The 20,126-nt window shown below is 38.6% G+C and overlaps 1 protein-coding gene across 7 annotated transcripts in view; it reads left to right on the top strand.

Moving 5' to 3' along the window:
• Positions 1 to 20,126, top strand: part of ADGRG6 (adhesion G protein-coupled receptor G6) — a 153,820-nt gene that overhangs the window by 71,467 nt on the left and 62,227 nt on the right. For all 7 annotated transcript variants that reach the window (XM_065835105.2, XM_065835104.2, XM_065835107.2 and 4 more), the window contains 2 exons: positions 11,977 to 12,318; positions 18,303 to 18,923. In XM_065835105.2, the coding sequence (XP_065691177.1) occupies positions 11,977 to 12,318; positions 18,303 to 18,923 (963 nt within the window). The remainder of the gene's footprint in view (positions 1 to 11,976; positions 12,319 to 18,302; positions 18,924 to 20,126) is intronic.

The raw sequence follows: 20,126 nt of genomic DNA, 5'->3' as shown, positions 1-20,126 counted from the left end.
GTTTGAGAATACAGAGCAAAAACCAGCACTATACATGTCAAAGTAACATTAAATGTCAAAAATGTACACACTTATCCCCCAATAGATATTAGTTTGCTGTATCATACATACCATTTTTCTGTTCTTAGCAATGCAAACTATTGAGAAGTAAATTCTGATCTTGCATTTACTTCACTGTTTCCAGCAAGTCCCTAAATGAAGTATGATACATGAAAGCTTCAATTAGCAAAGAGGCTTTAACCCCTTTCCAATCTTCTCAGCCATCTATCAATAGTACACAAGAAAATAACTGATATCATTATTCAGAATATCTTTTCAACTTGCTCTGGCTGAACTGATTGAATAATAAGTGTTAACACTGAATATGTTATTGTCTTTGGAAGGTGAAAGTGTGAGTAATTTTCTATGATGAGGTAGAAGAGAATATTTCTGTATGTAATAGAAAAACTTTATTATTTTGTGGTTGTAAAAAATCACAAGTATTTTGACTTAGATTGCTTCTTCTTGCAGATCAGATGAAACAGATATATTACTGACAGCATCTATTTTTTGATATCTTACTGAAAGGACACAGAAAATACTGAAGTACTGAAATATGAGTAGCCCAAATCATATTGAAATAAATGGCTTAAAAACTAGTAGAAGGGGCAGGTAATAAACCCCTAAAAACTGTTCAAAGGCTCTGTATGAAATTTCTTTTGAATCTGTCCTTCCCAGTATGTCCAGAATACCTTGGTATTAAACCCTAATAATGAATTCCAGTTTAAAATAGCTGTGCATAATTTATGTGTCTTTTTAAACACTAACAAAGTGCAAGAAATCCGTATAATAGCAGATTTTCTGGGATAGAGAAAAAATTCTAGGAAAAATTCTAGATCCAAAATTTAACCTCTAAACACACAAAGCTTGAAGAGTATCACTGACCAGCAGTACAATAACCCCCCTACCTCATGTTTTCTAGAAGCCTTCACAAGAGTTAAGAATTATGCTTATTCTGAATATTGCAGCCTGGAAAGAAAACTCTGCAATTGAACTGACCTCTTATATGGGATAAAAGATGTTGAATGCATCATGGATTAAATGGAAACTGCTTTGTATATTGGGTGTGTGTGGGATACATGGGATAAAGCACCCAGTGAAGAGGTAGTATTTTCTACTTTCACTGCACAAAATATTCTGCTACCCAGAAATTTCATCGTAACACATTCTTTAGTCTGTTTCCAATTTATATTTAGAGGAAATGTATTTCTTATATGTATCTGCATGACTGAGTTTTATGTAGAACATGACCTGTGCCCAGATACGTTATCTTAACCCGTGTCTGTGCATTTTGGTGGGATGTTAAATTCCTACAAACCACACCTCTCTAAAAGATAGTCAGCTGTTTTCCCATTCATTTTTGAACAACCTCCCAGGTAAGTGTGATGCTTGCATGAATGATACCCAAGAAATTATTTAACCGTACACTCTGGTGTAGTTGTGTTGAACTAACTGCACTTATGGACTTACTCAAGCTGAGGATGTGATTGTCTTTGTAACAATACAGCAAATGAACAGCTAGGAGCCAGCAGCCAGAACTTCTTGCTGGAGTGGACAACAATGCAACATTCTTGATGACGGTTCTCCTTGTAAATCTTGGCAGGATTTGTTGATAGAGTGTGACATGTAGATCTCAGTTAGAAACCATTACATTACATGTAGCAACTTCACAAAAAACCTCACCTGTTACCACCCTATTCCTTTCCTCGCTTAATCTTACCCTTACTGATGTGTGCTAGCTTATGTGCTTATTGTACTAGCCTGTATACTTACTGGTTAACACTTTTTTTTAACCAGCACATCTAAACTGAGCTATCAATACCACTCTTTGTCCCAAACTTGTGCTACTTTGTGGGGGAAAAAAAAAAAAAAATCTTGGGCCAAAACTAGCGAGTCAATTCTGTTATTTTTATAAGATTATCACAGGAATGCCAATGAAAATATTCTTAAGTTACAATGGGTGTAACACAGGATTTTCACATTACCCCCTCCCTCTGGGGGAAATCCATAACTTTGTCTACAATGTGAACTCCACTCGTATGGGTCAGGACAGATTTACCCAGTCAGTGTGTTTGTTTCCACTTCCATTTTCATTGGCACAAAACCAAACAACTAAAGGGAAACAGGCAGTGCAGGGCCCCCACCCTGGCTCTGAACATATTTTCTTCTATTGTAGCTGGTTCCCTCAATTTCCCAGATCAATCAAAACTTGCTGGAGTCACTGCTGTGATAAAGTCATTCGCTGTCAGGAGGTAGGATATTTGTGCTAAGTGATCAAGGGCAGCAGAGCTCTTAGTGGCAATGATAACCCAACAGAAATAAACACCTACTGAATTCCATCATAAAATGGGGCCTGGGGGTGGTATGGAATACACACTGAATTGCTAATGGTCTCTGTATTGTGCTAGCATCCCAGTCTAAGGGAATGAAGACCATCAGCTCTGATCGTTCCAGGGCTATCAAAATATTTTGGAGATCTGGGATATAACAAATGCTGGTAATGTCAATACCTGGATGACTCTATTTGAGGGCTGGTTAGAATGCTAGTCTTGAGAAGTCAAGAGGTCAATTCCCTGAAGCATCCTGTCCAAAATTTCAGCAGCCTGCGTGTGAACAGTACACCCTAAATCGGTGTAAAGTTCCTGTCCATCTATGTCACTTATGAAAAGCAGTAAGGATCATGGTCTGGCTTATATATATGAGACAATAAATAACAAAATCTCTCGTGATCTAGGACAATGTTATATAGTTGTGTTATGAGGAAGTGCGTATCAGCTTCTGCTCTCTTGCTTTTAGTGAAAAGTCTGCTGCTGGCTTTAGTAGTAGCTGGTTACTGCATGCATTCGTGCTAAATGCTTCCTGAGTCAGTAGTTTACTATTCTCACTTCTGCTTTTCTAATCTTAACCTCAGATTTGAAAACTAAGTGCTGCTCTTCCTGATTTTTTTCTTTTGTACATTATTATTATTACTGACCTCAAGTGTATCCTGAAAGATAATTTTGATTATCATGTTAGAAACAGGATATACTACCACCTGTTTCTCCCGAATTTACGTGTAGTGTTTGAACCTCCAAAACTAGCGAGAGCTGCTGGGCTGGCTCCTATGTAAGCTATGCAAGATAGGGCCTCGTGCTCTGCCTCATGCAGCTGCTTTCCCTTCCTCACATGTGCACTGAACCACCCCTACTCCAGTAAATGAGACGTGCCCAGGGCTGTTCTCTGCCTCAGAGGCCAGCTCATGCCATGTCTGAGGTGCACAGGGTTATAAAAACAAGGGTAGCTGTATTCAGATTGTGTGCTGGGAATGGTTCCTGGCCTGTGCCAGGAGGGGTGTGAAGAGCTGGCTGGGCCAGCCCAAGCGGTGCCAGGGTCAGCCTCATGCTGCGGCTGCACGGCAGTCGAGTCACAGAGCCTGGGGCTGCGCCCACCATCAAAGTGGAGCTATTAATACTTTTCCTAATCAGTTGCAAGCATAAACCATATGGCTTGCAATCCTTTACAATTATGTTTCTCCTTATCAATTATTGTACATCTGGAGGGATTCAGAGATCTTACTAGATACTTGGAAAAATGTCTGTTGGCTTTCTGAATTTTATGTTCCTTGCCTTAATAGTTTTCAGGTCGGAGTTCTGCAGGCTGGTGCTTTAATCTAGGAGAAAATATTGTCTTTTATCAGTTTTCAATATGCCACATAATGTCACTAATTAAGTGCCTTGTTCTTGTCTTGCGAAAGAGAGAAAATAACCAGTTCTAATTCTATGTGATGAAAAACTTAATTTGTTAATAATCTGGTAAGCTAGAAAGGTTAGAGCAACAGAAAACCAGAATAAGAAGTGACTTCACAGACAACAGTTATGCTTTCATATATGTCTATATATTATGCTGTGAGGAGATTTTTTTTTTCCTATCATTTCATTATTTTTAGGTGCACCAACCAGTTTAGCCATTTAAAGCGTATGCTGCAGGACATAATGCATCAGCAAAGAAGATGCGTGGCAAGCTGATATGACTGGCCAGGACATAGTACTCTCTTTGTCTCCTGGCTTGAGTGACCAAAACCCAATTGTTAAATTATTTTGTGAGAGCACAATCTTGTCTTTCATTGAATTCTAAAAGGCTCTGCCAGGGTTATGTACTATTTCCAGTCAGGAATATGGAGGCTTTAAATTATTGCTGGGTACAGGGAGTACTATGCAGATGATGCAATGGGAATGATGCAGAATGAAAGTCTGGGCTGAGGTTTTAGTAGTGCTTAAAATGCTGTTTCTTACACATCAGGGAAAAAAAAAAAGTCACATTTGCAAACTAAGAATAACACAGAGATGAAAGATTCTTCCTAATTACATCTTTATTATACTTGTGCTGTGCAAAATGCATTCAGTTATGTGTTGCAGCTCTAAGTAACATAATGTGAAGTTTCACTCTTATGAAATTTGTAAGATTTTTATTTTTGAACTATGTTGGTTATATTACTGATGAGTCTATGCAGGTGTTTTCATGTGCCATCCATCACCTTAGGGATTCTGTATTTTCTACGCCTATTAGTATAAATAAACATTTTAGGAAGGTTTTAGATATTTTTTTCACTTGTACTGGGTTTCCTTTTCTAATGATCTACACTACACTGCCAGGTATTTTAGTGACCAACAGTTTAACTGTTCAGCATTTGGAGAAATTTAAAACCCCGAAAGGTGAACTGAAATACATTTCTCCACCCACAAGTTGTCCAGCTTCAGAGCCTGCTGCTGATGCTTTTGTAGAGCTGGAAGTTAATATAACATGCTTCTAACAAAGGCTGATACGTTGGGTTTGAACCCTACCAAAAGGAATAATGCTTCTATTTTTAAGTGGGGAGGGAAGGGAATAAGATACTTTAACATGGTAAGATTTTTAGAAAGTTCATGACTGAATTAGAATTAAGATTTGCCTTTTCTGGTTTTTATACAGAAAGTAATTTGGGAAGGAAATGTAGAGGTTGGAGGGAACTATTTCTGTGAGAGTTTGATATAAAAATCAACCTCTCGCTTTCCCCCCAAATTCAATCAGCAACTTGAGAATCTAGAATATGCCCAGTGGGCTGGCAAGGAAAGGAAGGAAGAGTATGGATTGCTGTGTGGACATTAGGCCAAGTGTAAAATGGTTCATGTTAATTATTTAATCACACTGTTACCAGCTTTTCATATGCACCCTCTGTGTCTGAGAGTGGATCTTTCTCCTTTGCCTGTGCTGGTCCAGTTACTACTCCCTTCCTTAAAATAAAAAGAAAGTGATCAAAACTAGAGAGTGTAGCACAACCTTTCTCACTGCCGGGGGCCAGCGGTGCCTCCCCTGCTGTTCCCATTGGGCAGTGGGTGGGGAGTCCTGCCCTCCTGCTGCCTTGAGGAGGCTGCAAGGCTGAAGATAGGACTTGTAAAGCTTTGAATACAGGACTCAGAAGCATCATTGTGCAAGAAAGGACTTCAGACAGTTGCTGAATTTTAAGTCTATGCTTAAATCCAGATCATATCTGTGAGATTTTTTCATTTGCACAAGATTTTTGTGAATTTAAGGTTGCACACTGTAGAAATGCCAAAGTAGAAAAGGTTCCATATTATCCTTACAAATCAGAGAACATTTACACTTGTACACAATTGTATTTCCAATGAGTAGATCTCAGGCCTGTAACATTGTATGTGCAGGGACAAGCTTTTATACGCATCAGGATGAGAGTCTTCTGTTCTATAATATGTCTTACAGAGATAATCCTTTTTTGTTGTTTTTGTCCTTTAATTTTGTCCTTTTTAAACAACAACAAAAACCCCAAACATTTTGATGTTTAGTTATATTTAGGATTGTTTGATTTGACAATTAAATGCAAGCTAACATTAAATTATATGTTATCAGGGTCAGCATACTTTAGCAAAATAAGGATCTTTTGGGGAGGTCAAACAGCTTCTACAATTCAGAAGATAAAGAAGCAAAGTAAATCTGTTACATGTCTTCATTTGGACTTTCTCAGACAGAACTCTAACAAATTGTGGGTTGTGTGAACAGCAGACAACATGGTTTGGTGTGCAGAGGCTCCAGAAGAGTGCTATGCTTAACTGACTTACAAGTCACTGAGCAGAGCCTTACTTTATGTCCAGAATGAATGATGTGACACCTCTCTGCAATTAATATATTCACATTTTGCACACAAGTATTTCTGCAGGTCTCAGATCCCCTTTACAGCTGAAATTATTTTTTAAAGTGAAGATAAGCTACTGCTGAAGACTTTGCCATGTGATAGCTGTTCTAGGTTTACTGTTTGTGTCTTATTAGAATAACATGGTTTTGTTTGTTCTGTAGCCATTCCAGCCCACCCACATCTTTGTGGTTTGGCCCTTCCTCTTGCTTGTCTGCAGGTGTGTCCATTGCTGACCTCATTCACTCATCTATTTGGAGTCATAAATACACTTAACCTAATGTTTGGCTATATTTCTGTTATGATATCCGTGAAACAGAACAGAAAAAAAAAAAGCTTGTTACAAAGGAAGACTTTTCCTGCCTAATATTTATTGAAATATGTATTTTTTTATGCTGTCGTGGTAAACAATTGTGAGGTTTCACTTCTATATTGAGCTTTGCCACAAACTTGCAAGTGCCTACATCAGGTCACCTCCCTATGCTTCTCTCTTACTTCAAAATGACTATCTGTGCAAGTGCTATGTTTTCAAATGTATGTAAAGTGCTTAAGGGTTCTCAGATGTCTACTTGAAAGCAAATTATAATTAATGCTGTACTGCTTTTTTTAGGTCTAAAGTGCTAGGTACTGTAGCTAAGATTATCTGTGGTTTAGAGTTGGCCTAATTCTGTCAGGAAAGGGAGATTTTATTGTTCATGTGAATAAAACTAGAGTTAACATAAACTGTTTTGGTTTGTTTTCTGGTAGTTCAATTCCAGAGCTACATAGATTTATTTCAAGGTATTTTCATATGAGAGTTGGATGCTCTACAGGGAGAACGAGAGTTTGTTTTCATGCCAAAATGGAATCCAGCATTATTCTGTCTTACTTTCAAGAGTGAGCCTTTTAATGGATTTTGTGAAAGTACCAGTAGTGTTAATTCAACCCACACAAGCTAGCATTGATATCCTGTGCCACTGCCTACGCTTATGTAGTCATTTACACTTCTGTCAGGTGGAAAATACTGTACAGAAGGCCAGATGCATGCTACAGCTGGAAAAAGAAAAACCCAATGCGAGGTTTAACTTTGTGTGAAAACAAACTGGATAACACATGAATTGTAAGAGCAGACATTTTTCCCCAGGGACCCTGTTTTCTTTTGATCCTAACCTTCACACACTTTAGATCTTAGGGTTGAAATAGGCAGTGTCCCAAGCTGGATTGCTTTTGCTCTTTCAAAAAAATCTTGGCTAAAGATAAATTTTTGTCCAGCAATTCTCCAAGGTTAGGTAAGAGCAGAAATGAAAGCAGGTGGAGAGGTAGAAGTCAAAACTCATGGCTGAGAAATAAGTGCAGAGTACAATAGGGCAAAGGATGAGATTTTGGGGGAAAATGATGACAATGAAGAAAAGCAGAGAAGTATGAGGAACTAGAGGAGAATATGAATCTTAGCACAGATTTTGGAGACAAGGGCTGTAATGTATTAGTCATGTAAGGAGAAATTTAAAAAAAAAAAAAAAAAAAAAAAATAGAAGTACAAAGGTATGGGATGTGGTTATACACAGACTGTTTTCTTTCCAAATCCGTGCTTCTGCTTTGTAGCTCTGGATCTGACTGTGGCTTCAGCTGCCCACAAATGGCTTGAGGAGTCACTTTCAAATTGTCTAGCTCAGTGCCTAGAGGTGTCTTCATGAGTTCAAGTGGTGGAATTCTGTTCTAGGAACTCTAAAGCAACAAAATCTCTTGATGGGGGAAGTTGGGTGATTGATTTTCTTCTACAGAATAAGGGTTTTGTGTGAGTGCATGTCTGTTTGAATGGTGCAATCTTCAATGAGTCATGGTCTGTTTCCCTTAGCCACTTAGCTTTAGGACAGTCTTCAGACAGTTCAGCATCATATAGGGAAGAGCTATTACAGGGTACTTTCCTCTTCATAGAAGTTAAAAATTACATATGTGAAATAGGGAGGAAACTCATCAAAGAGAGGGAATGGGCTCATGGTTAGGAAAATTGGCAGCCATGGAATGGGATTCTATCTCTGCCTTTACCAACAAATTCCTATTAAAGACAGCCAAATGACTTTGACCAAAATTCTCCATTGGTCCCTAAGTATTATTTTTTGGATTTTCTTCAGTGGGCCAGATTGGCAGGCTGCTCTCCCAGCTGCAGTTTAAAGTCATTGGTAGTGTGCTTTGGACATATAAAAAGCTGTACAAATAGTAAGTAGTTAAGGAAAATCAGTACTCTCATTTCTTAGATTGTGAACCCAAAATCCATGGAAAATTTGCCATTTTTGCCCAATATCATAGAATCATATGAGGGAAAAAGCCATTTCCCCTACAGTCATTTTGCTTTCTGAAGTCAATTAACATATGCGAATCACTTAAGTAACTTGAGTGAAAGCTCTAACATACACCAGAGGAATTTATGAACTTTTCCTTTTAGCATGGTGTTGAAGTGTCTTACTAAATACTTAATTATTCTTTTATTATAGGAAGTATGAGTCCTACAGGGAAAAAATAAGTTATAAGAAATGAAAACCATACTCCAGGCTATTCTCATGATGGAGAGAAATGAATTGCTTAGAGAAACTTTCAGTTTAGGAAATGCTAAAATTAAGTGCCTCATTTTGCTGTATGGGGAAGATGATCATTTTGGTTTGGGAAAGAAAAGAGGGGGGCAAAAAGGTGAAGGTTTTTATGCGTTAAAATATATTTCAAGAGTGAATTTCCTGTGGTCTAGGGTAATAAAAATACTTGACAGGGAGATTCTATGTATGTGGAGTTCCTGACCAAGAATATCGCACATAAATTTGTTCCCATTAAAATCAATAAAATATCTCAAGTTGCTTGCAGAAATGTTTGTGGTCTGTATCCACAGTTCAGAACTGATCTGGGCCAATGAAATTGCAAAATATTTGTCAGCTTTGGCTGACAGCCTAAGGTTGCCACAGCAATTTTTCTCTTTAATGAGTAAAATAGGTGGTGTTTATAGAAAAATAACTGTCTCAAGAGAAGCTGTGCAGAGGGTTCCATTCAAAACCATTCTGTTTATATATAGTTTTGTTGTTTGTTTTCTTTTCTTTTTGCTTACTACCATGGACATTTGCATGAAAACAGGATATTTCTCCTTCAAATTGCAGTCATGGACAGAATAGCTACTATGCCAAAATGGAACCAACCCACTTCAAAAAACGATCTTACTCACCAAATCTGTTTCTTCTGTGTATGTAAAGTTTTGAGCACTTATTTTCCTACCTAAATTTAGGGGCTGTTTTTTTTGTGTTAGTTCTGTAAAACCAACAAAACAATATGGATATTATAAAATGAAAATATGGGAAAAGACTAAATTAGTAAAAAAATATGTAAAAAACATTTATGTTTTAGTGTTTACAGTGATTGACAGCAGGGATAAAAGTATTTTTTTGATGAGTACTGATTATCTGGGGGGTTTTTACATAGCTTAGAAACAATTATAAATACTCAAGAGAGAGAAATAGAAGAGCTGAGTTCTATTTAACTGATGGTGATCAATAGAATTAATAAAAGCAGGCTTTTCTTGAGAATGTCTGTGTTCTTTCTGATGGACAAATTTGACTTTTCTAGTCTCAGGATGAATGTAATATTCTACCAGTTAGAGAAATACACCTCTACTGACAAGTGGCATGTTTTTTTTCCTGGTTCAGTGGTGTTTGATAATGCCCTTAAGATTTATTTTAGGAGTCCGAGGCTGAATGAGTGTACGTTAACACCCATGTTCCTATATGTATTTACATCACTTAACAGCTTAGTCCCTGGCTTCAGGTGCATCTGGTTGCACAGGGAAATCTCTTGACTGGCCAGATAGCTCCGTGTCATTTATTTCTCTGGCAGGAAAGAGTAGGAGAGTGGGTGTGGTGTGCTGCCAAATCCTCAGGCACTGTAGCCCTCATTTAGCAATAATGAAGGCAGGAGGGTGAATCACTGACCCTTCCAGCTGGAGGCAGCTCCAGCCAGAGCCACCTCTGCTCGCTAAGGGCTCACTTGCTCTGGGCTAAGAGACCACAGTGGCTTGTGGCACAGAGTGTGCTTTTCCTGTTCCTCCTCCTTTCAGTCCTGGGTGGTTCTCTGAAAACTGATAACTACCTGTGCAAAATCCACTGCATGAAACTGTCATCTTTTTGTACAACTGTAGGATTTATAAGTAAATATTCCCTCTCTGGTTAATAAATGGAACAGGAGGGTTTCAGGGCAGGTGAATGTAGTCCTCTGATGGTAGAAATTTGCAAAGAAATTACGAGTGGGAAGACACCTGTTTGTAATACACAGATAAGTTTTCTGATGTCCTGAGTGCTGCTACTTCCCAAAGCTACCTGCAAATCTTTCAGTGTTTTTTTTCTCATTTGAACAAATAAACATCCCACTGATCTTTTGTAATGTAACTAGCCTGTACTTGGCTCTGAGAGCCCAATTAATTAGTAATCTCTTTACTGAGTTTGGGCCATATGAATTCATGATTCGTGAATAAAAAGTATAAAAACTCTGTAAAATACATCTTGCAAGTCTCCCTGCAGACGTAAACAGCTTTTTTTGCCAAGCCACTTCACAAAGTCAGAGTCCATTTGCTCAGACCAAACACCGTTTGGATGCGGCTGAAGAGTATCAGGACCCAAGCAGTGGAAAAAAAAACATCAAGGGCACTTTCGAGAAGTTTGTTGCATTTATTCTTATTTTATAGCTGCTCCATATGTAGTTTACACTTCAAAACTCTTGGAGTTGCTTTTAGCTTGGGCAACTAATAATGCATATTCACATTGTCCTATTTTTTCATACTGTAATACTTGATGCAGGATTGTGGCTTAACGAAATGTTTGCAAAGTAATTCAGCATAAGTGTGCCATTTAGTTTCTTTGGATATTTGTTGGTGATATTCAGTTCCCACCTCATTTGTTCTGTGCTGCTTTGGCAAACTGTTACAGATTTTAGCAGTAGGCAGTTCATGGTAATTATATTGTATAATACGCCAAGTAAATATATGATAAATGAGCAAATGTAAACCAAACAAGAAACACAACCCTGGGGAGTAGCTGGGCCTGAAATTATCATGCGGGTGAGCAAAAGAGTATGAGGAATAGATTAACAATTTCTTAGAGCCTGACTGCCACAAATATGTCAATGGGTGGTGAGTCAGCATGGGAAGAGTGCAGTAATTTGCTGTTGATTCAGAAGCCAGTTGGTCACTGCTGCACTTCGGGGTGATGTGAAGAGCATTTGCCAGAAATGCTGATGATTAACTTTTGAGACCTCTGCAGAGCTGCTGCTTCTGCTGCTCCTCGACCCTTCTCTTGTGTTGCTGCATTCCTGGGACATTCCACTGGAAACAATGGCATGGCACAGAGCTGCTGGAAAAGCCACCAGTCAGCATCAGACCAGCAGCCAAAAAATGTAAATGATACCAGTCATCTCTTTAGAAGCTGCAGTTTAAGAATTCATTTGCCTTTCTGAATTCAACAATGTTGCTTTTACTTTGCCTGTGTCAGGTCAATATACATAGCAGGTAAATATTTTGTGCACAAATGAATATTTAGCAGTATAATTTATATTTATTTTGTGTAGGATTTATTATATAAAATATTATTTTGCTGTACTATTCCTCCAGCATTTTGTCCACTAGAAACTAGGCCTTTTTCTGCCTTTCTTCCCCCCACCTCTGTTCATATTTTTCTGCATAGAAATACATTTAGTTATTGTGTTGACGATTACTTGCCTGTTAAGCTATCTCTTCCTGACCTCCAGCCTTTCTCTGTTTTTATTGCCAGCTCATGGATGTTACGACTGTAGGATTGTGCTAACTGAACCCTCTGGAGTTTTCACTTCTCCATGCTTCCCCAGTGATTATCCCAACAGCCAAGCGTGCAAGTGGATCATCCGAGCACCTCATGGATTCATCATCCAGCTAACATTTATTGATTTTGACATTGAGGAAGCTCCGGGCTGCATTTATGATTCACTGACATTAGACAATGGAGAAAGCCCAATGAACCTTTGTGGCATCACTGCCAAAGGATTATCCTATAACTCTACCGGAAATGAAATGATCGTGTCATTCAAAAGTGACTTCAGTATCCAAAAGAAAGGTTTTAATGCCACCTATGTACGAAGTAAGTAAAACCAAAGCATTTCATGTCTCTTATAGATGTTAGAAGGAGATGTCCTGTGAGGACTAGAATGACACTTCCGGAAGGAATCGTGTCCTCCGTGAGAAAGGAAAGGATGCGGAGACTGCAGGGTGAAACTAGAGTTCTCTTTTGTGTTTTCTTAACTGGTTTATTTTATTTTGGATGAAAATAAATTATTTTATCCTGGGACATGACATCAAATGAGTTAGAAAAATTTTTCGCTTGTGAAGATTTCAGGCCTAACATTGCCTCTCTCTGGAGTTTTATCCTGGAGGGTTTGGAAGGAGGACAAGTGTCTTCCAGGTCAGGGTACCCGCAGAGGGACACAGAAACCTAAAGGAGAGCATGAGAGGGGACTTAGTTGAGCCAGAAACAAGTCCAGCCTGGACCTCTGGCCCAATTTAAAGCCCAGCAGTGAGGAGAAGTTTGCACAGAACGCAGAACTTCTCAGGGGTTCTTTCAGTCTCAGAACAAACTCCCAGGGATGAACTGACATTGCAAAACAGCTACCTTTGGTTCCAGTTCCTTGACATTTCTTTCCCTTCCTTAAATACATAACAATGCTTAGAAGCCCAACAACTGAAAAAGAAAAAAAAAAAAAAAGAAGAAAACAAGCAAAAACCAAACACTCATGCTTTTTTCCTCCAGAAGGGTACAAATAACATGTGATTAAAGTTTGTTTTGTTGTTTAAAGCATTAATTAGAATTTGCTGAAGGACAGTGAGATAACAGGGCGATTGCTTACAGGCCCCATATGCTACTGAACATTAATTCCACTTCAGGCTTGTAGTTTATAATTGTATGCTCTCAGTGGGCTTTCTTTTTGTTGAAGTCACACAGCTTAGACTGAGCATTAGTACTGCATTAAGCATTTATATTATTGTAACACACTCACGTTCTGTTTGTTGGCTCGCTGCTGTAGAAACACAGGGCAGGGAGGTTTGCAGTTATCTCTTTAGTCACCAGCATATCTTCCTCATGATTTTTTACTCATATATTTTAAAATAATTAAGGTAGTAACCTACAGGAATCATAAGGCAAAAGTAGTCCTAATTATACCAGAAAAAATTTGTGTGCAGAAAAGAAAAAAGGTAGTGTCATATCAGAGGAACTAAAAATACCTCTTCCTACTGAGATCCTTTCATGCTGATGAAATGAATGCAGTAATAATTCTGGGAGCACCTTTTCTCTTCTGAAAGTGGAAGCAAATTTTCTGACAGGTTTCTCTATTTGAAAACAGCAGCTCTTGCTGTATTGCAAGAAATTGTGAAATCAAGTGGATCATTAAACACTATATGCAATCAGGTTATGCAAAAATATTTTTTTTTTATTCCTTTTTCATATTTTAATATCTAAGTATGATTATATGGGATAAGATGACTTACAGTTGGAATTTAAAGATACAACGTTGCCCTCGAATGTGTTGAGTGAATAGGAGAGGAAAAGTCCACAGACATAGTCAGAGAACCATTTGCGTATAGTAATGTATTTTTATGAAAGCAAAAATATTACCTCGATGCCATTGCATTTGTGGATAGCACCACTAAAACTAAATAGTCTTGGAAGATATCTTTTCATTTTGAATAGGAAGACCATGTCCCAGTGTGAGTAAAGATGTCAGTGACTTTCACCAGTGACTTATATTTTGATATTTCACAAATATATTAGTTCAGAAACTTTGTGTTAAGGCTTGCTCATAAACATCTAGATTAAGGCTGCTGAATTTTGTGTCATTACTCCCATCACCTGACATCTGATTGATTTTGACTGTAGATGCCAAGAGAGCTTGCTGCATGTGTCTGGGGCAAATTATAACTATATTCTGCTTATTACCCATACTTGTACAATTATACTGGGTTCAGAAGATAGTTAACAAAGATCAGGGCAATGTTTAACCTGGCAATGGATACAGAAAAGCAGCATGGTAAAGGGATGATAAAGTACTGCTTTCCTTTCAAGTTGTAAAAGTATGTAGAAAATAGGATGTCAACACACACACACAGAGAAATTATCGCACACCTGCAGCTCTCCATCAGAGAGATTTGCACACCCCCTCGCTTCACATCCTCAAGGGAATTCGAAGCTCAGTTGTCGAGCTGACACCATTGTTACTACTATGAACATGATACCTGGACAAAATCATCAATTTCTCTCAAAGTGAGGGGAACAGTGTTAATTGCATGTTTTCTTTAATTTCACAGAAATTATAACATGTAAATAATAAGTAGTTTGTTCATGCAAATGCAAAGTAATGCAAAGTTGGAAAGTAAAGGGCTGTTCAAAGACACATAGCAATTTGCTATCTAGAAATGGCATTTAAAAACACATTAATGGTACATCCTAACATATAACATGTACACAAGACAAAATATACGTGGGGAAAGACAAATAGAGAGTAGGTGAGTTTGTGTGACTGCTCATATTTATGTAAGAGCAGTCTGAAACTCAGTTTCACAGAGCACATCCTGTTACCCATAACAAGTTGGCTGCCCACATCAATGTTGGCTTTCCAGGCTGTCACCTCCTGCAACACACCAAGAGCAGATGGATGGGCCATATCCTGAGATGCATTAAATGAACACAGCTTTGCTAGTCTTCAGGGTATTATGTCAATTTACACCAGCTGAGGATCTGGCATGTAAATAATTTTCTAGTTAACTGTGTAAGTAATCGCTCCACTGATGAGTGGAAGTTGCTCAGTCACCAAAAGGAGAGGAAGGTGAGCCAACAGACTTCTGTTAGTACAGAAATGCTTGAGCCAACGTCATGTCAAATTAACACACAGTTGGGTAGTACTGCAATAGCCCAGATTAAAAGCACAGTTCAGTGTGGCAGTAACAAAACCCCTCACAGCTATTTGGTATGTAGACACTTGCAGACCTCATTAAAGTTGATACATTTCTTCCAGCATCAGAGAAAGGGCAGAAGAAAGCATTGAAGCTAAGAACAGCAGAAGCTACCACTCAAACATCAAACCATGCTGAAAAGCTCATCAACAGACAGGAATACAGTTTTCCCTTCAAGGGATTGTAAATTACAGTCTAGGGACTCCTGGCGCGCTTATGTGTGAAGGGGTGCATGAGATGTGAGACAGTGAGCTGCAAGTAAGTGAGGAGCTCTGAAAAGCAAGCAGAAGCAGGGTTCACATCATCGCAGTGCTCCCGTAAAAGCAGATGTGGATCTCAGAACAGTGAGCTGCCTGTTGCTGATCATTCCTGCTGTGTCTGGGCTGCCAGGACTTTTGTACATTCTTCATGAGTAAATAGCAATGTGTCCAAAAAGCCCCAGTTTATTATAGTCAAGTTATCTTCCTAACAGAAACAATTTAACATCATCCTGAAAATAGTCTAAACACTTGGATGGATATTCCAAGAATATATGTATATTTTTCCTCAGAGAATAACCAGTTTTTCCAGTATTAACATCTGAAATTCATCAGTATGATGACTGGCTGTGCAACAGTATTCAGGAGAGAGGTCTGTGCTTAATGTTGATGGCATGATTCTGGTTTTTTCTCTACATGAACAAAATACTTGTCAGTTTTGTTCTTTCACAGTATGGGGAAGGTGCCAGCAATTAAATCTGTCAGATGAGTATAGCAAAGTTGACTAGACTTGTTCAGTACTGGAGCAACATCCTCCCTGTTTATTTTTCTTTCTATACTGTTTAAATGTGGCCAGGTGGTCTATAACTCTCCTGACTACCTTAACACAGGCTGGACAGTGCTCATATGAACTTTCTTCTTTTTTACGTCTTGAATCCTTATAATTCTTATGGAACACTTTCCATGTTACACAAAGAACGTTACAGTATAATTAACCCATGAAAAAATGCCTCTATTTTCAATGGAGAGTTGAACACATTTTCTATCTATAAAATTGTTACAACATACTTTTGCCCTTGGAAAAAAAAAAAATCTATGAAGTAAATCCAGTAACTATAAAAGCCCACTATTTATCTCTCTTCCCTCCCATTCTTCAGTTGCTGCCTTGGCAGTTAATGTGCAATGCTATGTTGTTTTACTATAGAATATATTGGTCAAATTATGCACTTGTGTATATCCAGATAGGGTAGTTTTGGAGCTCAGAATCTTTGCAAGCAGTTGACAAAAGGAAAATACAATACCACAGACTACACAGAATCTTTATACTCTGTGTATCTGTCTCTTTTCCTGACTGTAGTGTGACAGTCACCCTTCCTGTGCATGTCTCACCCTCTGTGAGCCAACACAGGCAGGACGCAGGAACAACAGAAACCATGGACGAAGTGCAAAGAGTAAATTCGTTTTCGGTACCTCACTAACTGGGGGATCTCTGAAAAAGCACCAGAGCACCTAGGCAGAGGTACACAAATGAGAATACAGGCACTGCAGAGCTCAGTCCTTGCTAGAAGATCCATGAGCCAGCTGGTTTCACCTGTGTATCAGGGATTCATGCAGGCGTGGTTTACTACACTGCTTTGGTCTTTGCCTGCAGTAGAGCAGGAATTTCAAGGATGTCCGATAAGGTGCCTTCAAGAGTTTCACAGGCTTATGTTATCTAAACACAGAGATTCTGTCTATGAAGCACACAAGGCTTAACAGTTAGTGTGATGTATGTGTTTTTCTACACCCCAGCTGCACTTGCTCGAGCATATTCAAAATTCTCCTCCTCACCAGTCTTCCATTATATTCCCATAGCTCCTCGAATTGAAAGGTTTGTATTTCATTCAGAGGAGGGAACAGATATAGTAATTAATATATGTGCTGTAGCATCACTTAAAAATCCCAGGGGAGTCTAGAGATTAACTACTGTGGCAGTTATTCTTCAGGTCAAGTAAAATCCAATTTCACTTCTAGCATATACACCGTGAAAATGTGTTAAAGAGGTAGCAGACATTTGCTGGAAGTGTGATCTACCACTGAACTGCAGAGCTAGAAGTAAAACTGATGGCTGCTGCAGTATGGTCTTGTTGACCTTGATGTCTTTGCATGATGGATAACACAAAATTTCTTTCTGTGGAGAAATCTACTAGAGGAATTTTGCCGCCATAAATGTATCAATAAAACTGAGCATATTGACACTTTATTTTGAAAAGTCACATTCTCTAAAGTTGAGTGAATGGAACTGTCATTAATATACTCATGGAGAAAAAGCATATGTCATCTGATACTCTTTTTCACAATTGGTGACTACCATTTTGCCAATGCAAATGAGAATACTTAATAATGGTCAGAGACAGAGTAATTCTGCCCATGCAGTGCACATTTGCAAGAGGACTAGCAATTTCTAGATGCTTGTGCAAAATGCAAAACTGCAGACCAAAATATTAACAAATACTGAAAAGCCTGGATATAAATATTCATAAACACATGACTGCAGTATTTAATCAGGAGGCTGCTGGGGACAAAATGAGAAGATGCCTAAAGCTTTGCAGAAACCCGTTAACTCAGTTCAGGAACAAAAGGCTTCAGTTTGCCAAGGAATGTAATGGGGGCTTTCTTCTATAGAGATATTTAAAAGAAGCAAGACCTGAACTTCATTGGTGTAATGTAGTCACGCAGACAAGTTATTAAAATAATATATCTTAAAAGCAAGTCATACTGTGTTTTTCAATTAACTGGTTTATTCCATTGGCTAATGTATCCCAATTAGATGAATGAGTAGTAATTTTTATAAAATGAGCTAAAGCAGAGTTAGAAGTTAGTAGGTAATATGTCCTAATATTGCTCTTAATGCAACTTGAGGGGTTGATATCTGTGTGTAGTGCAGCATTCTCCGTGCTGTTGAAGAGGAACTCTGCATATTTTCATCTGAGTACACTCCTGAGCCAAATTCCCCTTCATGCATACTATTGGTATATTGCAGTGATAAAAAACACCTGATGAATGATTTAATGCATGTTACTTTAACCCCTGCAGACAGTCTGCCTTTATTTCTATATGAGGATTTTTTTTTGTTAATTTACTTATCTGCTCTTGGTTCTAGTTGCCGTGTCTCTGAGGAATCAGAAGGTCATCATTCCCCAGGTTCCTGATGTCGACACTGTGTCCTTGGCAGAGACTGTCTCCGTGCCAGAGCTCAGCCAGTTTACACTGTGCTTCGAAGCCACCAAGAGCAGCAGCGATGACAATGACGACTGGAAGGTTTTCTCCTACACCGATTCTTTGTCAAGAGAATTCTTAAGCTTCGGGAAGACCACAGAAGGCCATTTTCTGTTCATCTCAGACACACAGTGTATCCTTGAGAAGGCATTGCCCCGAAATACAGAGTTCTTCATGGACACCTTTCAACAGCTATGTGTCATAGCGGATAGCTTTGCAGGCAGTATAGGTATATATGCCAAAAGCACATATCATACAGTGTACTGCCCAGGTATCTTTGGTAAAGCTGTCCCTGGAAACGGGAGGCTGGTGCTGGGTTCTAACAGCAACGAAGTGAGCTCTCTAAATGGGGACATTTACAACTTCCGCCTCTGGAATTTCACCATGAATGCGCAAACACTGGCCAACCTCAGCTGCGATGTGAAAGGAAACATTGTAGACTGGGAAAATGAATTCTGGAGTATTCCAACTTCAGCACTGAAAGCAGAAAACAATTTGAGTTGTGGTGAGTATGCCTTGCCAAATCTTTTTTGCTTATTTTCCCCCTACACTTCTGCATTGTGCTGAATGTATCGTATACCAGCATGGAAGAAAAAAGGAGTTCCTGTGAAAGAAAAACAGCTGCTTCTTACCTGTCTTAGACTTCACTTCAGCTCTTACCACACACAGAGGCTTTGAAAGGGTATAGAGTTGATTCTCTAAAGGAGAAGAACAAGTCCCCTAAGTATATTGAGTTGTTGCTTGAAAAGATCTGCAGATCAAAGTTTTTCCTAAACAATTTGTTTATTGGCCTTCTACTCATACAAAATGGCGATAACAGGCAGGTACCTGCTAGCCTCAAGTAAGATTACAGTGGCCTCTGAAGAATAAAAAGTGTGTTAACTAACCATTTAGTAAGTGGTTTTGTACCTGCCCCTTGGCCCTTTGATTAGCCAAAAGGAGCACTTCCTAGCCTTGTGCTGTGTGTGCAGAGCCAGCAAAGGCAGTGGCAAAACAACAGTGCATATGAGACAGAAAAGTATACAAAAATATTAAATTAAAGGAGGCAGACAGGAAGGAAGAGTTTTAGATCTTTGGGTTTTACCTTCCTGACAACATATTGTCAGTCCTTTTTTAATTGGTAATTACTGAAGGTCTGTCTTCCTGTAGATTACTCCAGATGATAAATGTTAATACATTGTCCAAGCTCTACTTATTTCATGGCTCAGACATTTGATTCTTGTAAGTGTCCAGGTGTAATTTTTATATATGTATATGTTATTACAACTGGTTGACCATTTTCTCCTGAAACAGTTTTTCCATGAAAAAAACAAAACAAAGCAAAACAGAACAACCCCCCCACACACACCACCACACCACCACCAAAAAAAACCCCAACTTATTGAGAAATCTCTGTGAGTTTGGACTGGTATTTTATTAAAAAAAAAAAAAAAAAGGTTAGTGGAAACTTTAGAGATATTTGGATAGCTATAAAATGCATGGGGGAAAACCTGAATCATGGCCAGCAGTAGCCTATGTATGCATATATATATATATGCATATATGATGCTAGTGAAAAGTCAACTGATATCAAACTTCATGTCCACAGAGTGTGAACCCTCCTATTGTAATTTAAAAAAAAGGGTATAGTAAGCTGTAAAAGGTATCTAGTAAACTACTATAAATTTTGGTTCTTCTCTGAACCACATTGGGGTCTCTTTATAAGTGA

Source organism: Patagioenas fasciata, chromosome 3, assembly GCF_037038585.1.
Source record: "Patagioenas fasciata isolate bPatFas1 chromosome 3, bPatFas1.hap1, whole genome shotgun sequence".
Classification (NCBI taxonomy): Eukaryota; Metazoa; Chordata; class Aves; order Columbiformes; family Columbidae; genus Patagioenas; species Patagioenas fasciata.
This window is presented reverse-complemented; position numbering and strand designations above follow the sequence as displayed.